The sequence below is a fragment of the Panicum virgatum genome, chromosome 3K, assembly GCF_016808335.1.
Source record: "Panicum virgatum strain AP13 chromosome 3K, P.virgatum_v5, whole genome shotgun sequence".
NCBI lineage: Eukaryota > Viridiplantae > Streptophyta > Magnoliopsida > Poales > Poaceae > Panicum > Panicum virgatum.
The window spans coordinates 16,217,060-16,240,164 of record NC_053138.1 but is presented as its reverse complement, the minus strand read 5'-3'; the positions used below and the strand labels follow the sequence as shown (position 1 = coordinate 16,240,164).

Here is a 23,105-nt window from a genome sequence, read left to right as displayed (position 1 = left end):
GCGTGCTTGACGGTCGACCAATGGCCACATATAGCACAAATCGCCCGCATATGCCTAATGATGAGCGTGTCGTACCCCATAACCACATACTCCCTCCGTTCCAAATTGCAATTATTTTGACAAATCTAGATATATAATTTTTGTCATGTATCTAGACATAATAATATTTATCTAGATGTATAGCAAAAACTATGTATTTAAATTTGCTAAAACGACATACAATTTGAAACGAAGGGAGTAGTAGATTCAAGATCAAACTGCAACACCTCTCGTCAGTCGACACCCCATCATACACGCCCTCTTCTGACCAAGTCTCCTCCCCTCCCATCATCCCCTGTCGCTTATTACTCGATCACTCCTCGCTATATATATAATCACTGGTACACAAAATGCCAGTAGTCTTTAACACACAGAGACATCAACCTCCTCCTCACTCTCGCTTGGCCACAGACACCTTGGCGACGCACGGCATGGGCAACAGCCTGCCACTGCCATGCGCGCGCCACCTCGAGGCTGAAGGCGCCGCCGGCGGCGGCGCCAAGAAGAGAAGGAAGCAGGAGAGCCGTCCGGCCTGCCGCAGGAACGTCAGGGAGGTGGTGCGGCCGGGGCTCGTGGTGCCGGTCGCGGACGGCGGCGACGGTGGGGAGGAGGAGGAGGAGAAGAGGGAGGCGGTCAAGGAGGCGCGGCGGCCCGGGTGCCGCGTGGAGGAGCCGGCCGGATGCTGCGGCGGCGAGGACGGCGGGGTGCGGCGGGTGAGGATCGTGATGAGGAGGAAGGACATCGCGGAGCTGGTGGCCAGGCTGGAGCAGCGCGACGCGGCGGAGAGGGACGCGAACGCCGCCGTGATGGCGGCGGAGCTCAGCGCCGTCCTCGGTGGCGACGGCGACGGCGACGGCAACGATGGCGGCCGCGGTGGCAGCGTCACGATGAGCCCGTGCCGGGACGCGTGGAGGCCGCGGCTCTCCGTCATACCGGAGAACTACTAGCTAGAGTGCGTCGTCCTGCTGTGCAGCATGTCACCTCGATGATCGATCTGCATGATTTGGTTTTCCAGTAGCAGTAGTTCGCTTCGCCAAGCAGCTGTGTACACTTCGGAGCAGTCAGCAGTCTGGCTTCTTTTAACTTTTCTTTTTTCACTCCTTTCGATCTTGGGAGCGGGGAGCCTGCCATGGTCCAGAGCATGCAAAGAGGTGACAACTAGTAGCTAGTTAGATTAGATCTATGCTCTGGATGGCCGGGCTCTGTTATTATGGACCATTACTCAATATGATGTACATAAAAAAATATGCTAGTGTTTGGAACATGCATGTGTACTGGATGTATCGAAAGGTGCAAGCAAGGCTTCACTGTGACATTCATCAATTCAGTCAGCAGTTTCTCTTTAATACAAGATAATATACGCACATCCTTTCGCTCTTACACGGAGTACATATAATCCATTATACATACACGTAGCACTTTGGCTTGGTCAATGACAAAACTGTCAATCAATCGCCACTGATAAAAAGAACGTTTCCTCTGCAATTACGATCTACGCATGACAGAACGCATACGAGCACGGCGTCAGCGCAACGTTGCAAACCGTGTGGAAAACGTCCAGCACCTCGCGTCTCTCCTCAAGATTTTCCTTCGTGCCCATCAGGCACACTACTTCTGACTGCTCCTGCCCCGATAGTGAACGGGAACAACGCCAAAGCCACGGCAAGCTCAGTCGGGCGACTTGGATTACTCCGTTTCCCGGTCGTCGTCGATTTTCCATTCGGACGCAGCTATCGCCTATCGGCACCACCCCACCTGCATGCAGGCCTCTTCAACGGCGAACTGGGTCGGAGGAACCAGCCAAAACGTTCGCCATCCATGACATGTTCAGACGTGCTGCAGCTGCAGTGCATTCATCATCAGCTAAGAGCTAGCTCGATAAAAATTGGGTCGGAGGATTAGTTCTATAGAAAAATAGGCAGCCAATCAGAGGTCAGCACGGACAGGCACTGTAACGACTTCGCAGATACTGTCCGTTTGCGCCCTGCGCGTTTCAGAAATCCAGAAGCATATTCCATCCACACACACCAGCGAACTTGTCCATTTCTAAGATTAGATTGATAGTAACTCAGAGGATGTTTGGTTCCAGAGGCTAAAGTTTAGTTCATGTCACATTAAAAAGAATCTTAGTATTTAAACATATTAAATAAAGATTAATTATAAAACTAACTGCAGAACCCTGCGGCTAAACTGCGAGACGAATCTAATGAGCTTAAATAATTCCTGATTAGCGAATGGTACTGTAGCATCACTGTCGAATCTAATGAGGTATATTAGTCGATGATTAACAGATGGTTACTGTAGCATCCCTGTAGCAAATTATAGATTAATTAAGCTCATTAGATTCGTCTCGCAAAATAGCACTCAACTGTCAAAAAAATTTATAAACAAACTTTGTTTGATAATTTAAAATAGTAAAATTCCTTTTAATGTGACATGTACTTTAAAAAGTCCCTGAAAACATACAAGGTTCCCGTCCTTCAAAAGGATCGAGAAATTTATTCAAGTTCCGGAGAGGTGGAGCGAGAAAAAAAATATTTGCCAGTGGTTTGCTTGCTGCAGGAGTCCTCTTTGCCCAAAGTCAGCTTGAAAGCAAGCTTCTCAGGTCCACGTTGGTGATTTGAGACACAGGTGCCGCCCAGTTAGTTTTGTCACGACGATGGCGTCACGGGGTATAGGAAAACCGAACATCTCGATCCGCATGGCTTGCCACTTGCCGGTCTTGGTCGACACTTGGTAATAGCGGAGCTCGAATAAAATTTAGGTGGAGCATAATTATCACCGCTCCATTGCCCGCTATCTCGTCCAAAGACAAAAAGACAGAGTCCTAGTGGTGCGACTCCGGCAGTAAGTGGGGCAGCTGCCCTAGCCTGCTGCATGGGGAGTTCTGCCACTTTGGCAAATCGCCTCGGCGTGGAAGCACACACCACACCGAAAATCATTGCAAGAACGCATAAGCACGCACAATTTTTATTTGGCACTATAAAAAAAAACTTGCAAAAAAAAAAGAAAGAGGAGAGAGAGCTCATGCCGGCCCACTAGAAATTGCATTTAGCCTGAGAACTCAGATTAACGGGCTGATTTCGACGCGGCCACACGGGAAAATTTGTGGGCCGGACAGGGTTGCCAGGCTGGACCACAATTTCTTAAGGTGGACTAGGCCCATCTTACTGACACGACCGACGCCCTTCGATGCAATCGCAGCCGTCCAATCAAGCACCGGAAACTTTTAAATCCCCACCACCACAGACCTACTCTACTAAGGTTCATTCGCTGCGCCGCCACTTCTTTCCACTCTCCCCAACCTCTCAAACCCTCGTCGGCGAGGCCTCTGGCGGCGGCGAAGTATGGTGAAGGGACGCCAAGGCCAGCGCGTCAGGTAGGCCGCATTGACGCCGAACGCACCCCCCCTGTTCTCTCCGCCTCCCGCCGGGGAATCACCTGATCTGATCCTTGGTTTTCCGCAGGATGTACGTGCGGGGCACGATCCTGGGCTACAAGCGGTCCAAGTCGAACCAGTACGAGAACACGTCGCTGCTGCAGATCGAGGGCGTCAGCACCAAGGAGGATGTGGCGTGGTACGGCGGCAAGCGGATCGCCTACGTCTACAAGGCTAAGACCAAGAGCGACGGCACCAGCATCCGGTGCATATGGGGCAAGGTGACGCGCCCGCACGGCAACTCCGGCGTCGTGCGCGCCAAGTTCCGGTCCAACCTCCCGCCCAGCTCCATGGTGATCTCCCGTTCGCTGGATTTCGTGCTTCCAGGTAGCGTTTTGCTTGGTGCATTTCTGATGCTTTGGTCGGTGTTTTTTTTGGTGGTGATGCAGGGTAAGAAGGTCCGCGTCTTCATGTACCCCAGCAGTATCTAATCAAGGTAGAATGCCTTGCCTCAATTGTTTTCATGATTCGATATCTTATGCGGCCTTGCTAAGTGTTCGATGATGCAAGCTCTTGATTGTCGCATGTATCAGACTTCTAATCGAAATGCGATTGGTGTGATCTTAGCTTGCATTTTATTCTTGTGTTGTTTGTGTGTAAGGGTCCCATGCCAATTGGGGGAAGCTCTGCTTGTAGCTTCGAAATACCTGCAGGTTCTCTGCAGGGTGCTCGGAAGTTGGGGCCCTAGAGCAAATGCAGTGGTCTCATAGTACGAGGCTGTACTTGGTTAATGAGTCTCTCATCAACCGGTTCCTCACAGCCTTGCCTCCAATGACCACAATATTCATTATTTGTGTCTTGGCATTTGTGTTGTCTGGCGAAGTGTAGCATGTATGTTGGGAGCTTTAGATGATTCTGTTATTTATCGTGTATAGTCATACATTACCTATCTGTTTAGGTGTAGCATGTAGGTAGGGAGCTTTAGATAATTCCCAAATTGGTGACCATTAGGTGCACCTCCAACCCTCTTAAGTTCAAATATCTGTGCTACTTTTTTATAAGGGTTAATTGGAATGATGCCATTACAATTCTGCGACTTCTCTTATGTACCATTACAATTTAGCTATTTGCAACCGTGCCATTACAATTCGCTCTCTACCTGCCTCATGCCATTTTCTGTGGCCGCGGCGACGTCGGGCCCACCTGCAGGCCGGCGTACCCATACGATTCTTCCGTATGGACGCCTTTGCCCCTCCCCGACCCGGATAGAGCCCGAGCCGAGCCGAGGGTGTCTCGCCCGTCCCCACACCCAGCTCACATCCCCTGTTCTTCCCCGCCGTCGCCATCGCCATCGCCGTCGCCGTCGAGCTCCCCACGTGCTCCTCCTGCGTCGGTTTGAAGCCATCGATGAGGGGCAACGGGATCTCCATTAGGGCGTCGTCAGGGTCGACCTCGGCCGGTGTCGTCAGTCAGGGGAATCATGTTCGCCTGGAAGATTGCCCTTTCTGCCGTTGCCGCCTGATCTGTATCCGGAGCAAGCAACCGGACACCTACAACGAGCTGTTCTACAAGTGCCCGAACAACGTGAAGGTTAGTTTGCTTCGATTTTGTTGCGTCTGTGCCGATTTTGGTGGATCGTGAGAATGCTAGGGTTTGGGTACTATGGCAGGGGGATCCCACAACCTGTGGATTCATACGGTCGGAGCTTCAGTACGAGATCTACTTGCGCAAGCTGGATGCACAAAGGGCACGGTGGAAGCGTGATTGTGGTGAAGTTGAGGCTGCTGCAGCTGCTGCTGAAGAGAGCAAAGATGGTGAAGAGATAGATGGTCAATCTGGCGAGGTGAAGGCCCAGATTGAACAGATGAAGCTTCAAATTGACAGTGCTCTGGGAGAGATTGCGAAGCTGCAGATGCAGATGGGTGAACTGAAGACAAGCATCATGGAAGCTTTAGTGGTACCTGTTGTATGTGTTTGTGTTGGCATTGTGCTTGTGCTGACAATGTTGTGGAAGTGATTCCACTGTCATTGTTAGCTAGAAGTGATGGTAGTGTAGTTAGTCAGCCTTAGATGGTAGTGCAGTTAGTCAGGTTTTAGTGTAGTTGTGTCTCGGTGAATCACCTCATTTTGCAGGTTTGAGTGTGTGCCCTCCTTTTGCTCACTTTGCTGGGACATGTGTGACATGCCATAACAGTTTGTGAAGCTGAATGTCATAACTTATTGTGGTGCTGAAATGAAATGGATGACTTATCTGCCTATCTGAATTCTGTCATGGCACATTTGAATTCTGTCATAACTTATTGTGGTGCTCAAATAAAATGGATGGATGGAAACATGGCAGAAATATTCTGCCATAACAGGCTGATCTACATAACAGGTTCAATAGCCATATCAGGCTGACCATACAAGACAGGTTCAACAGCCATATCAGACTGACCATACAAGACAGATTCAACAGCCATATCAGGCTGACCATACAAGACAGGTTTCACAACTGAAGCTACATAGCAGATTCACAGCTGGAGCATTACAAAAGCTAGACAGTTTACAAAAGCCAGATGCACAGATGAAACATTCAAGATCCTCCAGCTGACATGTTCAACCAAGCTTTCAGGCTCCTAACAACACTTAGGGCTGGAGCAGCTTTAGCTTGCTTCTGTTTTTTCTTGGCTGGGGTCTTCTTCTTCTTGGGGGTCTTCTTCTTTGGTGTCTTCTTCCTTTTTGGGGACTTCTTCTTCTTGGGTGGCTGCTGTGATGGTCCAGTAGTGTCTTCAGTAGGTTGCCTTTTTCTACATTCCAAAGAATTGCAATGTGAGTGATAGGCCCAGAAACAAAATAAAACTGAAAAGGACATATTACTACCTCTTCTTTGGAGTTGCTGTTTCTCCATCTTCTCCAACCACAGGCATCTGGCAAGTCTTGGCGAAGTGTCCAAAGTCTTTGCACCTGCTGCATCTGACCTTCTTTTTTGTTGTCTTCTTCTCTAGACAACCCCTAATCCTCTGTTTTCTTGGCCTTCCTGCTGATCTTCCCAATAGAGGAGGGTACACTTTAAAGCCAAGATCCACAGTTGGCCATTGAGATCTATCAGGCATTGCTTCCACTCTTCCTTCATATGCAGCCCTGAACTTAGCAACTGAATAATACTGATGCACATAGTCCCCAATATTCAGCCCTCTGTTGGACAAAATCCATGCCAAGGCATGTCTATATGGTTTGCCAGTTAGTTGCCACTCTCTACATGAACACTTGTGGTTTGCCAAGTCCACAGAGTGCCTCCTAGTATTGTTCCACTTGTCAATCAGGGTCACCTCTGCAATGTCTTCATCACTTCTGGCAACCTTAACAACCTGCAGGTTCATGCTGATTGCATTCAGTTCCTTCATCACATTTGGCAGAATTCCATCTTCCATCTGTCTTGCTATCTTCTTCCTAAGATACCTCTTCTCCATAATCAGCTCTCTCAAACCATCAACCAGTTCATGTAGCAACAGACCCTTCAAATGCCTTATCTGAGCATTGAAACTCTCAGAAACATTGTTGGTCAAATAATCACTTCGAGGATTATGAGAATCCACTTCTGTACCATAACTTATTGTGATGCTCCTCCAGAAAATCTATAGCATCTGGGGCAACCTCAAAAATTTTCTTCATGTGCCACCTGAATAATCCCTCTGTGTAGCTTCTGGCAGCTGGATACAAGTGCTCTGTAAACACATATCCTTGATAGGACTTCATGAAGTTGCCATACAGATGCCTCATGCACTCTCTGTACTCAGCAGTTGGAAAAACAGCACCTACTGTTGTCTCAAGACCTTTACATGCATCTGTACAAATGGCTAGGCCCTCTGGTATCCCTACAGCTCTCTGCAATTGCTCCATAAACCAAGTCCAATTCTCCTCAGTCTCTGAATCAAACACAGCATATGCTAGGTGATACAACCAGTTGTGCCCATCTACAGCAGTGGCTGATGCCAACTGACCTGTGTATTTACCATTCAGTTTTGTAGCATCTACACCTATATATGGTCTACACCCTGCTAAGAATCCATCTACACATGGCTTCAATGCTACAAAAATCCTCTTGAAGTGCATTTTCTTATTTTTTCTCTCTAAATCAATCTCAATCAGACTACCAGGTGAACTGACCTCCATCTGTGCTTTCCAATTGAACAATAACTGAAAACTCTCTTCATATTTACCATGAACTTGCTCTAGTGCAAGTTTCAAACCAGACCAAGCCTTTGAATACTTCAACTTGATGCCATAATCCCCCTCTACTTTTTCTTTGGCATCCTTTGCACCCTTCCCAGGATTCTTCTTCACCCAGTCAGACAGTCTGTCAGCAACCCACCCTTGTGTAGTCATTTTGCTTTCCCTCAGTTTGGTAGTAGGGCAATTGTGCTCAGCAGGAAGGACTTTTATCTGCACAACATTAGTTAATGGGTTAGTCAATTATCAGCAAACCCTACAACCAAGGGCAACAGTCTTAACAAAGCATATTTACCTCAATTGTCTTGGTACCATTAACTCTAGAAGCATGTATTCTCCATGGACATCTTGTATGGGCACACTTGGCAATGAACCTGGTCTTATCTGTCTTCAGGTCAGTGAACTCAAAACCCCTCTTCACTGCATAATGCCTAACTGCTTTTCTGAATGTCACAATATCAGGAAATAATGAACCCTTCTCAATATTTGGGTGGTCAGGATATGTATCACATTGAACTCCTGGGGATCTGCATCATTTACCTCTACCTCAACTGGTCCTCCTCCCCCTCCTTCACCTCTTTTCCCTCCTTCACCTCCTTCAGCAGCAGGGATATTTTCATGAGATTCAGTTTGTTGTGCATGAGATTCAGGCTCTGATGCTGCTGCAGTTGATGGTGGCACAGGCATATAGATGTGCTCATCATCCGCACCAACATATTCCTCCTCATTATCAAATAAGTCAGTGAATAGAACATCTGCCTCCTTAGCTGCAGGCTCTTCTGAATCTGCCACTTTGGATGCAGACACTCCAGTTGGGTTAGCAGGCACCTCATCAGTAGGTGGCACCACACACAAAGGCTCTAACTCATCAGTTAGCACAATCTCTGAAATTTTGGTATTATCTAGGATAGCTACAACCACATGGCAACACATCTCTGACTCGTACATCTCAAACATCTCATGCAATTGAAATTCTTCAGTTAACCTAATGTGCTCACCCAACCTCTTGTGATAGAACCAGACTGTGGCAGACTGGGTCGGTGCCCATTTCACTTCATTTTGCAGACTTGTCATCAACAGTTCAAGCGAAAACAAGCCCATCTCCACATCCCACTTAATCACCCGACCCTTAGAGTAAACTTTCCTACCCATCGGATCCACTGTGAGGAACCCTTCCACCAGAATCTCTAACGAGAACAAATCAACCCTATACAGACGAAGCAAATCAACACGACCTACGATTCCACACGTCCTCAAGTCAGATGCGGGGAGATTTTGGTGTACCTGGACTCCACGCCGTCGACCTCCATCGCCGCCGCCCCGTTTGGGGGGGGGATCCATGGAAGGGGAACTCACCATCCGCTTCAGGCCCCCTTCATTGGCACTCCCTTCGTGACTTCCTCTCCCGCCGTCGCCTGCAGGTCGTCGCCGCCGGCCAGTCGCCTCCTCAGCTTCTAGGGTTAGGGTTCGTCGGGAGGGGGAACGCGAGGTGAGTGAGTGAGAGCCAAGGAGTGAGAGCGACGGAGTCAACGGGCTCTATCCGAGTCGGGGAGGGGCAAAGGCGTCCATACGGAAGAATCGTATGGGTACGCCGGCCTGCAGGTGGGCCCAACGTCGCCGCGGCCGCAGAAAATGGCATGAGTCGGGTAGAGAGCGAATTGTAATGGCACGGTTGCAAATAGCTGAATTGTAATGGTACATCAGAGAAGTCGCAGAATTGTAATGGCATCATTCCAATTAACCCTTTTTATAATAGGACCTTATTTTGGAGAAGCAGTACAAATATTTAACCCAAAGAGGATTGAAGGTGCACCTAAGGGTCACCAATTTATACCCGAATGTTATATCTTTCAACAACTTGTTTATCAATCTCAGCTCCCCTGTCTGTGTTTCCTTGTGTTTTGATGAAAAGCTAGGTGCTTTACTGCGGAATATTTGGAGCTTAGTTTGCAGGAACTCCATAATCTAGAAATTGTATCTTAGGGTCCGTTTGGTTGCTTGTGCTAGGCTAGCCAAGCTTAAAATCTAAGCCAGGCTCGGTTAAGCCTGGTTTGAGCAGTGCAATCGCTGCCGTTTGGTTGTCTGCTAAAGATAGGCTTCTGCTAGTTTAGCTTCCGTTTGGTTGGTTGACTATGAGACCCTGTACCACGTAGAGGTGGAGTTACCCCTCTTGCTGAAAAGCAAAGCTTAGCCATTAACGCAGGCAAGCTCGGCCGGGGGGGGGGCGGGGCGGGGGGCAAGCGCGCGGTGGTAGTGGGTGAGCCCCGGCCGGCGGCGCGTGCAGGAGCCGCGAGCGCGGCGTCGGCGGGCAAGCTCCACGCGGCGGCACGGGCGAGAACCACGTGCTGGAGCAGCCGCGGCCACCTCCGTCGAGTAGTGCTGGTAGGAGCCCCGCGGAGAGCTCCTCCAGCGGCGTGGGTAGGAGCCGCGCGAGGCGGCAGCAGGCAAGCTCCGCGGAGAGCCCCTGGCGGCGCTTGTAGGAGCCCCGCGGAGGGCTCTCGGAGTCAGACGCACGAGCTGCCGCGGGCCAGCTCCGCCCGCGACGCGGGCGTGCGGCCGCGCGGGGGATGCCGCCAGCTGCGGGGAGCGCATTTCCTGTCGCGGTGGAGGCTAAGGAACATGTTTGGAGGCAGCATGGTGAATGCCGGAGGCGGAGACGAAGGGGATACGACTTACGGAGGTGAGAGGAAGGACAGGCAGAGGTGATAGGATTCACTCGTTGAGCCACCTTGCGCTGGCGCAAGCCAGGCTTGCTGGGAACGGACATTTCCCTCGTTCTCACTAAGCCTGGCTAGGAGGTACCTTTTGCATTGGATAAGCCTGGCTAGGAGAGCTGGACAGGCAACCAAACATCATCAGGGTGTCCCCGGCAAGCCTGGTTGGGGCTAAGCCACCCAACCAAACGGACCCTTAGTGCATAGGTTTGGGTGGCATTAGTTCTCTCTTCCTTGATCATTTCGTTCTATGGTTAATTGTTTATCTCCAGAACGGCACTAGACTCTGTATTTCCCCTCATCATTTAGTTTTGTATCACAGTTAATGCTCATGAATTTGTCTATTTCCAACTTGCAGGTTCCATATTCGGTCAAGCTTCGTACTTTTTAGGAGGTTCTGCTGGAAAGCTTCCATGGCGATTTTGAGTAGTTTAGCTTGCTCTTCTTTTTTTACTGAACAGGCTGTTGTCAGTCGCAACCTAGACAACTTATGTCAATTGTAACTCATTGGCCTTGAAGTGAAAGTTTTATGCCGTGTTAATGGTGTTTGGAGTGTCGTTTCGTCTGCCCCCCCTGCCATTAAGCCAAAATGCTCCCGCTTGGAGATTCATTTGACTTGTAGATGCCCACTTGGCTCTCGATCACAATTCACAAATCTGTTTTCGAAGCGTAGGTGATGAGTCTGCATCAACGTTTACCCATCAACTAGAGCCACCCGATCTTTTTTTTTAAAAAAAATACTAGAGCCACGCAAACTCCACCTTGGGAACCGCGAGAGCCAGAGGGAGACGTCCCGCTAGGCCACTAGCACTCTCTCCTCGGGCCACGGCCGCCGCCCGCCGGAGGCAGATCGACCCGGGACCTGCCAGCCGGCCGACCTCGCGATGCAGCGGCCGCCGCCGTCCGTCCGCGTCGTCACCATCCCCTTCGCCGACCTCGAGGTAACAACTTCACCTCCCACAAAGCACCCACGCGGCACGCTGGCAACTCGGTGTAGCGATCTCGGCAGCATTTGGTCAGTCTCTTCTGCACTTCTGTGGCTCTGATGGCGCGCGCGGGGGCGCAGGATAGGGGCAAGGACCTGAGCGGCAAGATCGGGGATGGCTTCGGGCGCCAAGGGCTCGGCATCGTCGCCATCGCCGACGTGAGTACCAGTACTAGTACCACAGCGTTTGGGGCTGTTTGGGGCTGGCGCGTGACGATACCCAGCAAGCTTCGAGTCACGGACGGTGTATGCTTGCTTTGTGCGTGCAGGTACCTGGTTATCCCGAGCTCAGGAAAAGGCTGCTGCGTCTGGCGCCAAGGCATGTTGTCTTATGTCTGTTCAGGCCCTCATTAGCAGGGCTCTTCGTGCTGTTTTTCTACACTGAAAAACTCCGTGCTGTTTGTTAGGGTTGCAAACCTTCCTGAAGAAGTGAAGAAAGGACTGGAAGACCCAAATAGCAGGTCATATTTAACTTTCTCTTAGGGGCCGTTTGGATCCTCTCATTTTAAAGGAATTGAAATCTACTTATTGATAAACTAGGTTATTTGACTTAGAATTTGACATTCCACCACTTTCCGAAGTTTAGGCATAAGCCTATACTAAATTCGTAGGGTGGGAGATAGAAATTGATTCTATACACCACCAAGCTATGTTTCTATTCCGTAACTTATACCACGCTCTTTGGCTCACTCCTCTATAGTAGAAATATAGCACATAAGTATCTCCCTCATATGGCCAACAATAGTATAGAATTTTATTCCATATATAATCATATTAGCTTAAAAGATTTGTGTCTAAATTATGATTATTAGAATGGAATTCAATTCCAAAGTTCCAGACGGGGCCGATAAAAGCGAAAACATCCATCCCAATTGTGTTTCAATTATATTCATCTAGTTTCCAATGTTGCAATCGATAGCTTAGGGTGGGTAGATGTAGAAGTCGCAGGTGTCCCCTCCTTTCCTTATTTCCTTTTTTCTTGTATGAACTTTGTCTTTCTTAATAAGGTTGGGCGTCCTCCTGATTGTGATCTTTAATTGTATTTTTCGAGCTCATCCTATCAGCCTGTATTATTAGTGCTACCTTTGAGTTTCTTTTTAGTACAACTTCCCTAATTAGGCGTTCTATATAAAGGCTTAGAGGGTCCTCTAAAGTTTCAGTCCATGTTGGAATTGATTTGTTCTTTTCTTTACAACTCAATTAAATATGCTTGAAAGCAAGTGCTTTTAGTGAGTTGAAGCGAAAGAAGATATCCAACCTGAAAAAAATACCATTACTTCTCGTATGTTTTGTCGTCTACTTTCTTGACTATTACCTATATTTGCCACTTCCTTTTATGCTTCATAAACATTTGCTTTGCTTCGCAGATATAACTTCGGTTGGAGTCATGGGAAACAGAAATTTGAGTCTGGCAAATTTGGTATAATACATTTTTTTCGTTCTATGTAGTCATGGGCCCTAGCATGTGGAGCACTAGATATTCCTAAATGAATATTGCAAAAGGCCACTAAACTTTGGGGGACATATATCTGATTTCAAACCCAAGATCAGTCTCTATGCATGCTCTCATCCTCTAAGCCTGTCGATTTAAGGATTACCTCTATGTTGGTGAAAGAAATAATTTAGCAGGTAAAAGCAACTGCTAAAATAAAACAGTCCATTATAGCAACAGCTCGATCCAATGCAAATTATTCTTTTGGTTTTGCTAGCTGTGGTTTTAGAACTAATGTGATGCTTTGTTTGACAGTCAGTGATGTGTTTTTTTTTTAAAAGTAAATAATGTGATGTCTTAGTATGTTAACATTATTCGACCATTTTATGCAGACACATTCAAAGGCTCGTATTTTGCCAACCCATTATTTGATGTCCCTACTACCGACAATGTGCTTTTAACTAGGTATAATGCTTGAAGCATCATAGTTTATTTTTCTGTGAAACTTGCTGTTAATTTGTAGAAGTGTCACGGATGATACGATTCGAGGGAGGAATACGGCGTAGATTGTACTTGAATGAAGTAACAGGACGCGGTCCTGGACCTCGCCGGCGCGGCGGAGCCGTGGTGGCTCGACGTCGCACCAAGGAGGCAGGCGGCGGCTTACAGATAGAAGATGTAATCTAAAGCCTGACTCTCCCTCCCTAAACCTTTGGCTTATATAATGCCATACACAAACCGACTCCTAAACAAACTCCAACTAACAAACTAGGAATCAAATCTTCAGGCCGCCTGTTGCCTCATGTTGCGCCGACTCCGCCTGTTGCCTCTTGTTGCGCCGGCTATAGCCGAGTCCCCACATGACATCTCTCCCTCCCTGGAGAAGCAGCTCGTCCTCGAGCTGGAAGCTAGGGAGCTGCTCACGAAAATCATCCAGCGCCACCCAAGAGGTCTCAGCAGCCGGAGCACCTTTCCACCGAACGAGAACTTCACGCTGTCCACGAGCCAACCGGCCTCGTAACACCTCCTCAGGCTCCACTAGCACGCGGCCATGATGGATCAAAGGCAACTCAGGGGTTTGAGATGGCGGCTCCCCATAGAACTTCTTGAGCAAACCCACATGGAAGACATTATGTAAGCGCGCTCCAGCAGGCAACTCAAGCCTGTACGCCACCTCGCCTATACGCTCGACAACCTTGAAAGGACCAAAGAACTTCGGCCCCAACTTGCCCTTCCCTTTCACCTGCAGCGACGCCATCGGCCTATGAAGAAGCCGGAGCCACACCCACTCGCCTGGAGAAAACTGCAACTCCCGGTGACGGCGATCATAAGCTACCTTGTGCTGCTGCTGTGCTTGTTCCAGACGGTCACGAACTTCAGACAAGAATTCATCTCTGTCTTTCATAGCTTTCTCAACAGCAGGCAGCCGCGCATCTCCAGGAACATAAGAGCGAATGGATGGGGGAGGACGCCCATACACCAGCTCAAAGGGTGAGGTCTTGATGGACTGCTGGTATGACGAATTGTAGCAGAACTCCGCCCACGGCAGCCACTCCAACCACTGACGGGGACGATCACCAGTTAAGCACCTCAAGTACATTGCTATTATATTGTTTGTCACCTCGGATTGGCCATCTGACTGTGGATGGAAAGCAGATGTCATCTTCAGCTTCACGCCCGCCAAGCGAAAAATCTCGCGCCAGAACGCACTTGTAAACACCGGATCGCGATCACTGACTATGGACGCGGGGATCCCTTGCAGTCGAACAACCTCTGCAAAGAACGCACGAGCCACCGTTGTCGCTGTATAAGGATGGCCCAGCAGAATGAAATGAGCCGCCTTAGAGAACCGATCCACCACTGTCAAGATCACCGTCTTGCCGTTCACCTTGGGAAGAGCCTCAACGAAGTCCATGGCCACATCAGACCAGACCGCCGTAGGAACCCCCAGCGGCTGAAGAAGACCTCCAGGGTGAAGATGCTCACCCTTGTTGCGCTGGCGCACCGAGCATGCCCGAACGAAGTCCTGAACCGCCACACGATCATTGGGCAGATGAAAATCAGCCCGCAGCTGGTGTAGCGTCTTGTGCACGCCCTCATGCCCCGCGCCATGAACGAGCTCCAGGACGGCCTGGCGCGCGGACGACGTTGCCGCCACATAAACTCTCCCCTTGAACAGGATCAGGCCGTCCACCACAGACCAAGGCTCCGGTTTGGCACCCCCCCCGAATCGCATCCCGTGGCTGGGACAAGGCATTGTCCCCATTGATTTCTTTCCGGATGTCGTCGAAGAGGGAGAATTGGGGAGCCGACAGGGCCAGCCACTCTCCCTGCTCCTCATCGCGGCGAGACAACGCGTCGGCCACCACGTTCATGGCGCTCGGCTTATACTCCACGACGAAGTCGAACCCCAGCAACTTGCTTGCCCACTGGTGCTGCGGAATCGTTGTGAGACGCTGGTCGAGGAGGGAGCGAAGACTCCGGTGATCCGTGCGCACCACGAAACGGTGCCCCCACAGGTACGGGCGCCAATGCCGAACCGCCTGGACGAGCCCGATCAACTCGCGCTCGTAGGCAGCGAGCTTGGCATGACGCGGCGCGATGGGCCTGCTGAAGAACGCGATCGGCCTAGCGCCTTGATGAAGCACGGCGCCAAAGCCTGACCCCGACGCATCGCACTCGACGATGAAATCCCGGTCGAACGCCGGCAGCTGGAGCACGGGCGCCGTTGCGAGCGCTTGCTGGAGTGTCTGGAACGCGCGCTCGGCCTCCTCGTTCCACCGGAAGCCCTCCTTCTTGAGCAGCGCGGATAACGGCGCTGCTATAGTGCCGAAGTCGCGGATGAAACGGCGGTAGTACCCCGCCAGCCCAAGGAAGCCGTGCACGGCCCGCAGGGACTTGGGAGGCGGCCACTCCAGCACCGCCTGCACCTTCTGCTTATCCATGGCCACACCTTCGGCGGAGATGACATGGCCAAGGTACGCCACCGATGACCGTCCAAACTCGCACTTGGACTTCTTGAGGAAGAGCTGGTTGTCCTGCAGTGTACGCAAAACCGTGCGAACGTTGCGGAGATGCTCCATCCACGATGAGCTGTAGATTAATATGTCGTCGAAGAACACAAGGACAAACCGGCCTAGGAAGGGATGGAGCACATCATTCATCAGTGCTTGGAACGTCGCCAGTGCGTTGGTGAGCCCGAACGGCATCACCAAGAACTCAAAGAGCCCCTGATGAGTCCGGAACGCCGTCTTCTCCACATCCGCCGGGAACATCAGCACTTGATGGTAGCCGGATCGCATGTCGAGCTTGGTGAAGAACACGGCGCCGCGCAGCTCGTCCAGGAGTTCCTCCACCACCGGGATGGGAAACTTGTCCTTGATCGTGGCGTCGTTGAGGGCGCGGTAGTCGACGCAGAACCTCCACGTGCCGTCCGGCTTACGAATGAGGAGCGCCAGCGAGGAGAAGGCCGACGAACTGGGGCGGATGACCCCCTGGCGCAGCATCTCGTCGCACTGCCGCTCCAACTCGTCTTTCTGCGTGTGTGCGTAGCGGTAGGGCCGGACAGCCACGGCGCCGACGCCCCGCTTGAGACGAATGTGGTGGCTGAGGTGGCGGCGCGGTGGAAGTCCCTGTGGCTCCGCGAACAGTCCCGCGAACTCCTCCAGGAGGGCGTCCATGAGGTTGTCGCCCGGTCCCGAGAGCGCCGCCGCGGAGAATCCCGGAGTGGTGTCGATGCCGCGCCACAGCACGCGCTTGCCACTCCGTTTGAACGCCGTGGTATGTTTGGCGAAGTCCCACAGGATGGGCCCTAGGGTGCCCAGCCACTGAACCCCGAGCACCATGTCGTATTCGCCGAGGGGGAGGGCGTAGAGGTCGATGTCGAACGCCTCCCCGCCGATGCGCACGTTCTGGGCGAGGGCACGCCCCGGGGACACGATGCGGTCACCGTTTGCCACGGCCACCGAGAGGCCAGTGTGTGCCGTCAGGCGGACGCCAGCCCGCTGCGCCATCTGGACGTCGATGTAGTTATGCGACGAGCCGGAGTCTAGAAGGGCGACTGCGACGGCATCGCCGACGCGCACGTGGACCTTCATGGTTTGACATCCCCGCGCGCGAACGCCCGTGGCGGCGTGCAGTGAGATGCCCGGCTGGTCGTGGGTGCCCGTGAGAGCCAGGCACTCGATCTCCTCGTCCACCACGTCGTCGTCGTCGAATTCGATCACCTCGATGACGAACAACTTCTTGCAGCGGTGGCCCAAGACGAACTTCTCGTCGCAGTTGTAGCATAGCCCGTCGGCGCGACATTGCGCCATCTCCGCGGGCGAGAGACGACGGCGTGGGAGTGTCGCCGACAAGGCCGAGGACTTGCCCGACCCAGGTGCTGCAGAAGAAGCCGAGGCGGCGGCCGGCATAGCGACTTTAGACGCCGTCGAGCTCGACGACACGTGGGGCGCCGAGCGGGCGCCACGGGTCTGCGGGGGATCTGTCGAGGACAGATGCATGCGCTGCTCGTAGGCGCGAGCAAGCATGATGGCGTCGTGGAGGCTCTCCGGCCGGCGTAGGGCGACGTCGGTCTTCAGCGGGTTCACCAATCCCGCCGTGTAGATCTGAACGAGTTGCTGTTCAGAGAGGTCGGCGTCGCGGCAGGCATAGGAGAGGAATTTGTCGGTGTAGTCCTCGACGGAGTCCGTGCGGCGTAGCAGCATCAGTTCACCCACCGGACTATTCGTCATGGGCGGCCCAAACCGCTGCTGAACGAGCTGGGCGAAGCGGCGCCACGACGGAGTCCCGCCTGTGAGTTCCAGACGGGCGTACCAGAGCTGCGCCGTGCCGGTGAGGTGCATGGCGACGTACCAGACCCGGCGGCGTTCCGGCGTGTTCTGGCCTCGAAAGAAGGTCTCGCATCGGTTCAGCCACGGAAGCGGGTCCTCCTTGCCGTCGAACGTGGGGAAATCGAGGCGGACGCGCGGGTGGAAGTGGGAGTCGACGTAGTCATCCTCCTCGCGGAATCGGTCCCGCAGCGGCGGTCGGAACGTGTGTTCCGGGTGTGGGGGTGGCCGGAACGTGGGTTCAGGACGCGACGGTGGTTTGGGAACATGGTCCCGCTGGTTGTTGATGGAGCCGTCCGTGGCGTCGGCGTCCTCCTGAGCGGGCGCCTTGCCGTCGCGCTGTGTCGACTTCACACGGATGATGGCGAGGTTGAGGGCACGGACTTGCTCCGTGTTCTCGAAGGTGGCGGACAGGAGCGTGACGACCTTCTCCGGCAGCGCGGCGATCTTGGTCGCCACCGGAGCAAGCTAGGAATCAAATCTTCAGGCCACCTATTGCCTCCTGTTGCGCCGACTCCGCCTGTTGCCTCTTGTTGCGCCGGCTATAGCCGAGTCCCCACATGACAAGAAGTACTGCAAAAAAGTTGATTTCATTATTGCTCCGATCCTAATATATGCAGTGAAGTCATCTTTTGTTTCATTATAATTTCACCATCTTGCTGCAGCTCAAGATGGTTGTCATTCAGGATCTGATATGTTTGTTACTTAATATGAGCAGTTTTATACCATTTTTTCGGACAAGATGTTCGGTTTAAGATGTTACATATATATTTAATAAGCTTAACATCTATTTACTTGCAATTTTTTATGTTCATATTGATAATAAGTTATTAATTCATGTTTGTTTTCTTATCACATCTGACAACGATTAATTACATTTAGATTCCCATCATACTGCCGACCAAACATATGGCCAAATGATGATCTTCCCGAGCTTCAAACAGGTATAACTATGGCAGGCTGTATAAAATATTCACATGTCTATTTATTCAAAGAATCTTAAAAAATAAGTATATTAATGTTTCATATGCTTTCTGTGATTATTTTTAACTAAATTTCACAGTAAATTACTTGCAAGGTTTTACCTTTAGCAGGAAACTACTCTTTATCATAACATAATGGTGTGTCACTGTAAATAGAGAGAAAATTGCTTCTATTTCAAATTAAACTAGTGTAACTTTGTACTTTGCTCTTCAGTTTTTGCGTTTCAGCTTGGATCAAGTTTATCATAACATAAACAAGATGTTGGACATTACCTTGTTGATCTCCCATTCATGCATCTGAAGGAGATACACACAAAGCATTAAACTTAGTTACATTGACACCCTGTACTGTTCATTTCTTTTGGTTTATCAAGGGATGATATAATCACCTAATGTGATCTATAGCTTAATGTCAACCATTTATCTGTCAACACAATCATCTATCTGGTTCTTAAATTATGAAATACCATTTATCTGTCAATGCAATCATCTATCTGGTTCTTAAATTATGAAATCTCTATGCTAGCTACCAATGTCGTTTCTAGCTGGGTTTTAACCTATAAAGATCTTGTTTTCTGCTGGAATCAAACCCATGTGTACGAAATTTATTCATCTGTAGCATTCAAAGACATTGGAAAGTTGATGCTAGAAGTTGGCTTGATGTTGGCTCATCATTGTGATCACTATGGTATGTACTACGGAAATTTAACTGTACCTCAGTATGTTTTCTCTTAAAAGCATAACAAACTTGGTAGATACAAAAGTTAATTTTTATGACCAAAAGTTGGCTTTATTCCATACAAGAAAATGATATAGCATATAGTGTACAGTAGCCAATCATACAATTCTAGAAGGGAATGACCAACTGATGGGTTTTTTACCATGTACCTAATTTTTATGCGTGAGGAAAACATACACACTACTACTTTTGAAGCTGCGCATAGGACAAAACACACCCCTTTGCCAGATCTCCATCTGTATCTTATTAGCTTAGTTGCAATTAATAAACCTTTTTGTAAAAAGGAATCTTGTGGAAACAAATAGGTGGTAAGCATGCATGAGATTCTGCCTGAGAACAGAATGCAACAGAATATGCAAAAAAAACACTAAAATAACAGCATGCGAAATATGATGTGTAGAAATAGTATTCAAATGATTTTTGACACAAAATATGATGCATATACTTAGTTCAGAGTCTCTTCTCTGAACTTTAATCTTTAATTTGACCATTTTGGTTTAACAATTAGTCAAATCAATCAGCATCTGTGTGCATTTCAGTAATGAAGCAAGGAATGGGACCATATGTTGGTGAAAGCCTTGAACAGACTCTTGCTCGCTCAAGGTGTCATAAGGGCCGTCTGCTGTACTATTTTCCACAAAAGTTTAGGTATATCCAGCAAGCAAATATATACAGCATTTCAAAAATTACATGCATGGAGAATTTGCTCTTGGTAGTCGCCTTAGTTACACGTGTTCATCAATATGTTTTATAGGATCACAACATTAATACGCTGCACTGTTGTGCATGAACATTTTACATCTCTGCCTCTGAATCAAAACTTATCCTTGTGACCATCCAATATGCTCCTCTGATCAATTTCCAATGTCTGCTATGGCAGCAAACAGAAAGATGGTCAATCTATTTCGTCCTGGTGTGGATGGCATACTGACTATGCATCTTTGACAGGTGATCCACGAGACACCTCTGGCTGCTGTAAACTTTTTCTACCTATTTAAATGAGAAGGCAGCACTGCCATTTTCGCCACAATATACAGAATTTCACGATATACCGATGAACTGTAAACAACAGAGGTGTACATTGAACTTGTGATCAAACAAGCGACATATATATTGCTGAAATTGTTAGCGCACAATCTTATTGTATTTCAGGAATAATTGGTATGTAACTTTTTTCTAATGTCTTTCACACCTAACATACGATCAATACTTTGGCTGTACATGCAGGACTTACATGTGGCTTGTTCATGAGAAAATCTGTGGAGATTCCTTGTTCTGATAGTGGAGCTGGGCTACATATCCGATCTCACGATAATCGAGTTGTTAAGGTTACTTCATTTGAATTTAGAATTCTATTCCAATAGCAGCAAGCTTGTTTAGCTTTGACCATAAATAGCTAAAAGTACAAATAGTTTAGCAACATAAGCTTGATGCTACTAGATTCGTCATGAAAAGTAGTTTCATGACATATTTGTCTTTTAAAATAATATATTTTATAGAAATTGGTGGTAAAAGTTGCATCTGCTAGGAACCTGTCAATATATATGTCCCATTGATTATATCTGTGGTCTGAGGGAGACTATGCTAAGATGTAAATTACACAGGTTGTCACTACATTACTCATTTTTAGTTAAAATGGCATGCTGATCATTTTTCATTTTTAGTTAAAAGATTGCATGGACCATGTATACATTTATTTCTCAAGGGGAGCTAGGTGTTCTATGCTTATTTGTTTTTGACTGGATAATTTAGGTTACATTTAAGGATGATGAATTGGCCTACATGACTGGGGAAACTGCTGAAATACTATCAAGAGGTCACCTACGCGCAACCCCACACTGTGTGAAGGTAAAATCTAGAGAATATCCATCTTCATAATGGCATGTATAAGGGGCGTTTGGTTACCTCCGTGAGCGCTTGGGTCTGGTCTGGCCTGAGGGGTGCAAAAGCATCTATTGAATTTGGCTTGGGAAACACAAATTTTAGATGTATGTGGATCGTTCATGGTTTCCTTGCGCAAGTGCATGTGAATTCTGCCTTCATATGTCTCTCGCAGAGATCCATTGTCCAGTGTGCCTATCCTCTTAGATGCAGACAACCAAGCACGTCTGTGAGAGAGAGAGAGAGAGAGAGAGAGAGAGAGAGAGAGAGAGAGAGAGGGTTCTGCCTTCATATGTCTCTCGCAGAGATCCATTGTCCAGTGTGCCTATCCTCTTAGATGCAGACAACCAATCACGTCTGAGAGAGAGAGAGGGAGGGAGGGAGGGAGGGAGGGAGCACTGTTATCACAGGAAGCTTCTGTCGACTGGGTCCCATCTTAGCATAGCATCATGTATCTAAACACTATGGTGGCTTTTAGATCAGTCCATGTCCATAGATGCTTGCATCGTTTAGTTTGCCTCCATTGAGCCGAAACTCACTGACTTATGGATCAGATCCAAGGTAGGTGGGCAACCCATAATATAGCTTACTTCTGTAGTGTACTTTCTCTTATCATAAAAAGTAGTCTCATAATCTCATATATGCATATTAGTTTATATAAATATATAGCAAAATAATAATCAAAGTCATACCTTGAAAACGTCAACTTATTTACACTGAATAGTTCTCTTAATTTGTGGATGCAAGCAAGCATTCATGTCTGCTAATGTTTCTAGGCGCCCAGCTGTGAAGATGCTTCACTTGTTGACCGCTCGACTTTCGCGCTGTTTGTGCAGCCAAATTGGTAAGTATAGGTTTGTCTTTCCAAAATGCCATCTGTTGCTCACTTGTGATGTTGCTCTTTTCTGTACCAAAGATTTTTGCTATCTTTTTCTAACGTCATCATACGGCAGTATATGTTATTAGGGCTTCTTCACCTGATCACCTCAACTGTGATGAGCCATGCATGAGGTGCAACTAAGTAATAGCAAGTCTAATAAATTAACATGGATAAATAAATCTTGGTTTTTTAGTGTTCTTGCCCCTGATTTGAAGTGTAATTGTAGTTTTACCCTCATTTTTTTAACTTTGTGATTTTATCCTTTATTTTTCACATGTCATTGCAATTTCGCCTTTGGTTTATGCATATTTGCCCCCCCTTTTTGACTGTTGACTATGGGTAAAATCGTATTGACTTGTGAATAGTAAAGGGCCAAATCACAAAGTTAAAAATGAGGGCAAAGTCACAATTACACTTCAAAATAGGGGTGTGTCAAGCAACTACCACGATATCTATAGTTCGCTTTCAATTCTATCCCCGATTCACTCTTGTAGATCTTCACTATTAGTCAAAACCGTTTTAGTCGAGCGCACCTGATATTCCAAGGTCTGGCATGCAGGTTCCCAAAGTTAATTAATCGTTTCTTGAAACACTTGGCAGGGATGAGAAGATCAAGTTTCCAAGTGAATTCCCCTATCACCAAGAGGTACTATTGTCTAAACAGAGCCTAATCAGCATAGTAACATTCAGCACTCGCGGTTAAGTTTCCTCCTGGTGTGACTGGTTTTCTGTTTTGACTTCTGACTCAGCTGTCGATTCCACCGAACGAAACGCTTGCGTACGGGGAGTACTCGGAGAGGATACTGAACAAGCACTACGTGGCAAGAACGTGAGGCAGAGCAGAGCAATTAAAGCCTTGTTTAGTTAAAATTTTTAGATTTTGACACTGTATCACTTCTGATGTAAAAGCCAAGTGGATCACTGGATCACAAGTTCACAACAATGTACCAACAAAACAGAAAACCCGCGACGTCTGATGTAATTCGAAGTGGAAGGCCAGCGAGTTTTCTCTTCTTTTTTAGGCGAGCA

The 23,105-nt window shown here is 48.7% G+C and overlaps 5 protein-coding genes across 12 annotated transcripts; 3 read left to right on the top strand and 2 right to left on the bottom strand.

The window, feature by feature from the left end:
- Window positions 1–414: 414 nt before the first annotated feature.
- Window positions 415–1,366, top strand: LOC120701255. Its single transcript, XM_039985379.1, has one exon. It carries the CDS (start codon window positions 471–473, stop codon window positions 984–986), a length of 516 nt encoding a protein of 171 aa, XP_039841313.1. The 5' UTR covers window positions 415–470; the 3' UTR covers window positions 987–1,366.
- A 1,919-nt stretch (window positions 1,367–3,285) lies between these two features.
- On the top strand, window positions 3,286–10,892 carry LOC120697893 (60S ribosomal protein L35a-1-like). Its single transcript, XM_039981276.1, has 4 exons — window positions 3,286–3,418; window positions 3,507–3,771; window positions 3,868–3,914; window positions 10,703–10,892. The coding sequence occupies exons 1-3, from the start codon at window positions 3,387–3,389 to the stop codon at window positions 3,907–3,909; spliced, it is 339 nt and encodes a 112-aa protein (XP_039837210.1). The 5' UTR covers window positions 3,286–3,386; the 3' UTR covers window positions 3,910–3,914; window positions 10,703–10,892.
- On the bottom strand, window positions 5,790–8,946 carry LOC120697892. The gene is made up of 3 exons (XM_039981275.1): window positions 7,926–8,946; window positions 6,281–7,843; window positions 5,790–6,207 (listed from the first exon to the last, which is right to left on the bottom strand). The coding sequence occupies exons 2-3, from the start codon at window positions 6,868–6,870 to the stop codon at window positions 5,994–5,996; spliced, it is 804 nt and encodes a 267-aa protein (XP_039837209.1). The 5' UTR covers window positions 6,871–7,843; window positions 7,926–8,946; the 3' UTR covers window positions 5,790–5,993.
- On the bottom strand, window positions 6,983–8,563 carry LOC120700646. The gene is made up of 3 exons (XM_039984895.1): window positions 8,171–8,563; window positions 7,926–8,105; window positions 6,983–7,843 (listed from the first exon to the last, which is right to left on the bottom strand). Exons 1-3 carry the CDS (start codon window positions 8,561–8,563, stop codon window positions 6,983–6,985), a joined length of 1,434 nt encoding a protein of 477 aa, XP_039840829.1.
- A 182-nt stretch (window positions 10,893–11,074) lies between the features above and the next one.
- LOC120697889 lies at window positions 11,075–23,095 on the top strand. 8 transcript variants are annotated; one of them, XM_039981266.1, is made up of 15 exons: window positions 11,076–11,285; window positions 11,411–11,488; window positions 11,599–11,648; window positions 11,737–11,790; window positions 12,697–12,749; window positions 13,154–13,226; window positions 18,476–18,537; window positions 19,196–19,264; window positions 19,855–19,963; window positions 20,196–20,263; window positions 20,543–20,643; window positions 21,068–21,163; window positions 21,944–22,040; window positions 22,677–22,722; window positions 22,826–23,095. In XM_039981266.1, the coding sequence occupies exons 1-15, from the start codon at window positions 11,229–11,231 to the stop codon at window positions 22,881–22,883; spliced, it is 1,071 nt and encodes a 356-aa protein (XP_039837200.1). In that variant the 5' UTR covers window positions 11,076–11,228; the 3' UTR covers window positions 22,884–23,095. The 8 variants fall into 8 exon arrangements, with proteins under 8 accessions (XP_039837203.1, XP_039837205.1, XP_039837200.1 ...); XM_039981264.1 differs by having other exon boundaries at window positions 19,837–19,963; XM_039981265.1 differs by having other exon boundaries at window positions 19,837–19,963; window positions 21,973–22,040; window positions 22,826–23,075.
- The last annotated feature ends 10 nt before the right edge of the window (window positions 23,096–23,105 follow it).

What these genes read in the sequence shown, in the direction of transcription:
- LOC120697889 (XM_039981264.1), top strand. Translation starts at nt 11,229, where the DNA reads ATGCAGCGGCCGCCGCCGTCCGTCCGCGTCGTCACCATCCCCTTCGCC. An exon ending in TCCCCTTCGCCGACCTCGAG is followed by an intron (nt 11,286 to 11,410) that starts GTAACAACTTCA and finishes GCGGGGGCGCAG; the next exon opens with GATAGGGGCAAGGACCTGAG. An exon ending in AATTCCCCTATCACCAAGAG is followed by an intron (nt 22,723 to 22,825) that starts GTACTATTGTCT and finishes CTTCTGACTCAG; the next exon opens with CTGTCGATTCCACCGAACGA.
- LOC120701255 (XM_039985379.1), top strand. Translation starts at nt 471, where the DNA reads ATGGGCAACAGCCTGCCACTGCCATGCGCGCGCCACCTCGAGGCTGAA.
- LOC120700646 (XM_039984895.1), bottom strand. Translation starts at nt 8,563, where the DNA reads ATGTGTTGCCATGTGGTTGTAGCTATCCTAGATAATACCAAAATTTCA. An exon ending in GAGGACCAGTTGAGGTAGAG is followed by an intron (nt 8,106 to 8,170) that starts GTAAATGATGCA and finishes AATATTGAGAAG; the next exon opens with GGTTCATTATTTCCTGATAT. An exon ending in ATGGTACCAAGACAATTGAG is followed by an intron (nt 7,844 to 7,925) that starts GTAAATATGCTT and finishes AATGTTGTGCAG; the next exon opens with ATAAAAGTCCTTCCTGCTGA.
- LOC120697893 (XM_039981276.1), top strand. Translation starts at nt 3,387, where the DNA reads ATGGTGAAGGGACGCCAAGGCCAGCGCGTCAG. An exon ending in CGCCAAGGCCAGCGCGTCAG is followed by an intron (nt 3,419 to 3,506) that starts GTAGGCCGCATT and finishes GGTTTTCCGCAG; the next exon opens with GATGTACGTGCGGGGCACGA. An exon ending in ACCTCCCGCCCAGCTCCATG is followed by an intron (nt 3,772 to 3,867) that starts GTGATCTCCCGT and finishes GTGGTGATGCAG; the next exon opens with GGTAAGAAGGTCCGCGTCTT.
- LOC120697892 (XM_039981275.1), bottom strand. Translation starts at nt 6,870, where the DNA reads ATGGAGAAGAGGTATCTTAGGAAGAAGATAGCAAGACAGATGGAAGAT. An exon ending in ACAGCAACTCCAAAGAAGAG is followed by an intron (nt 6,208 to 6,280) that starts GTAGTAATATGT and finishes TTTGGAATGTAG; the next exon opens with AAAAAGGCAACCTACTGAAG.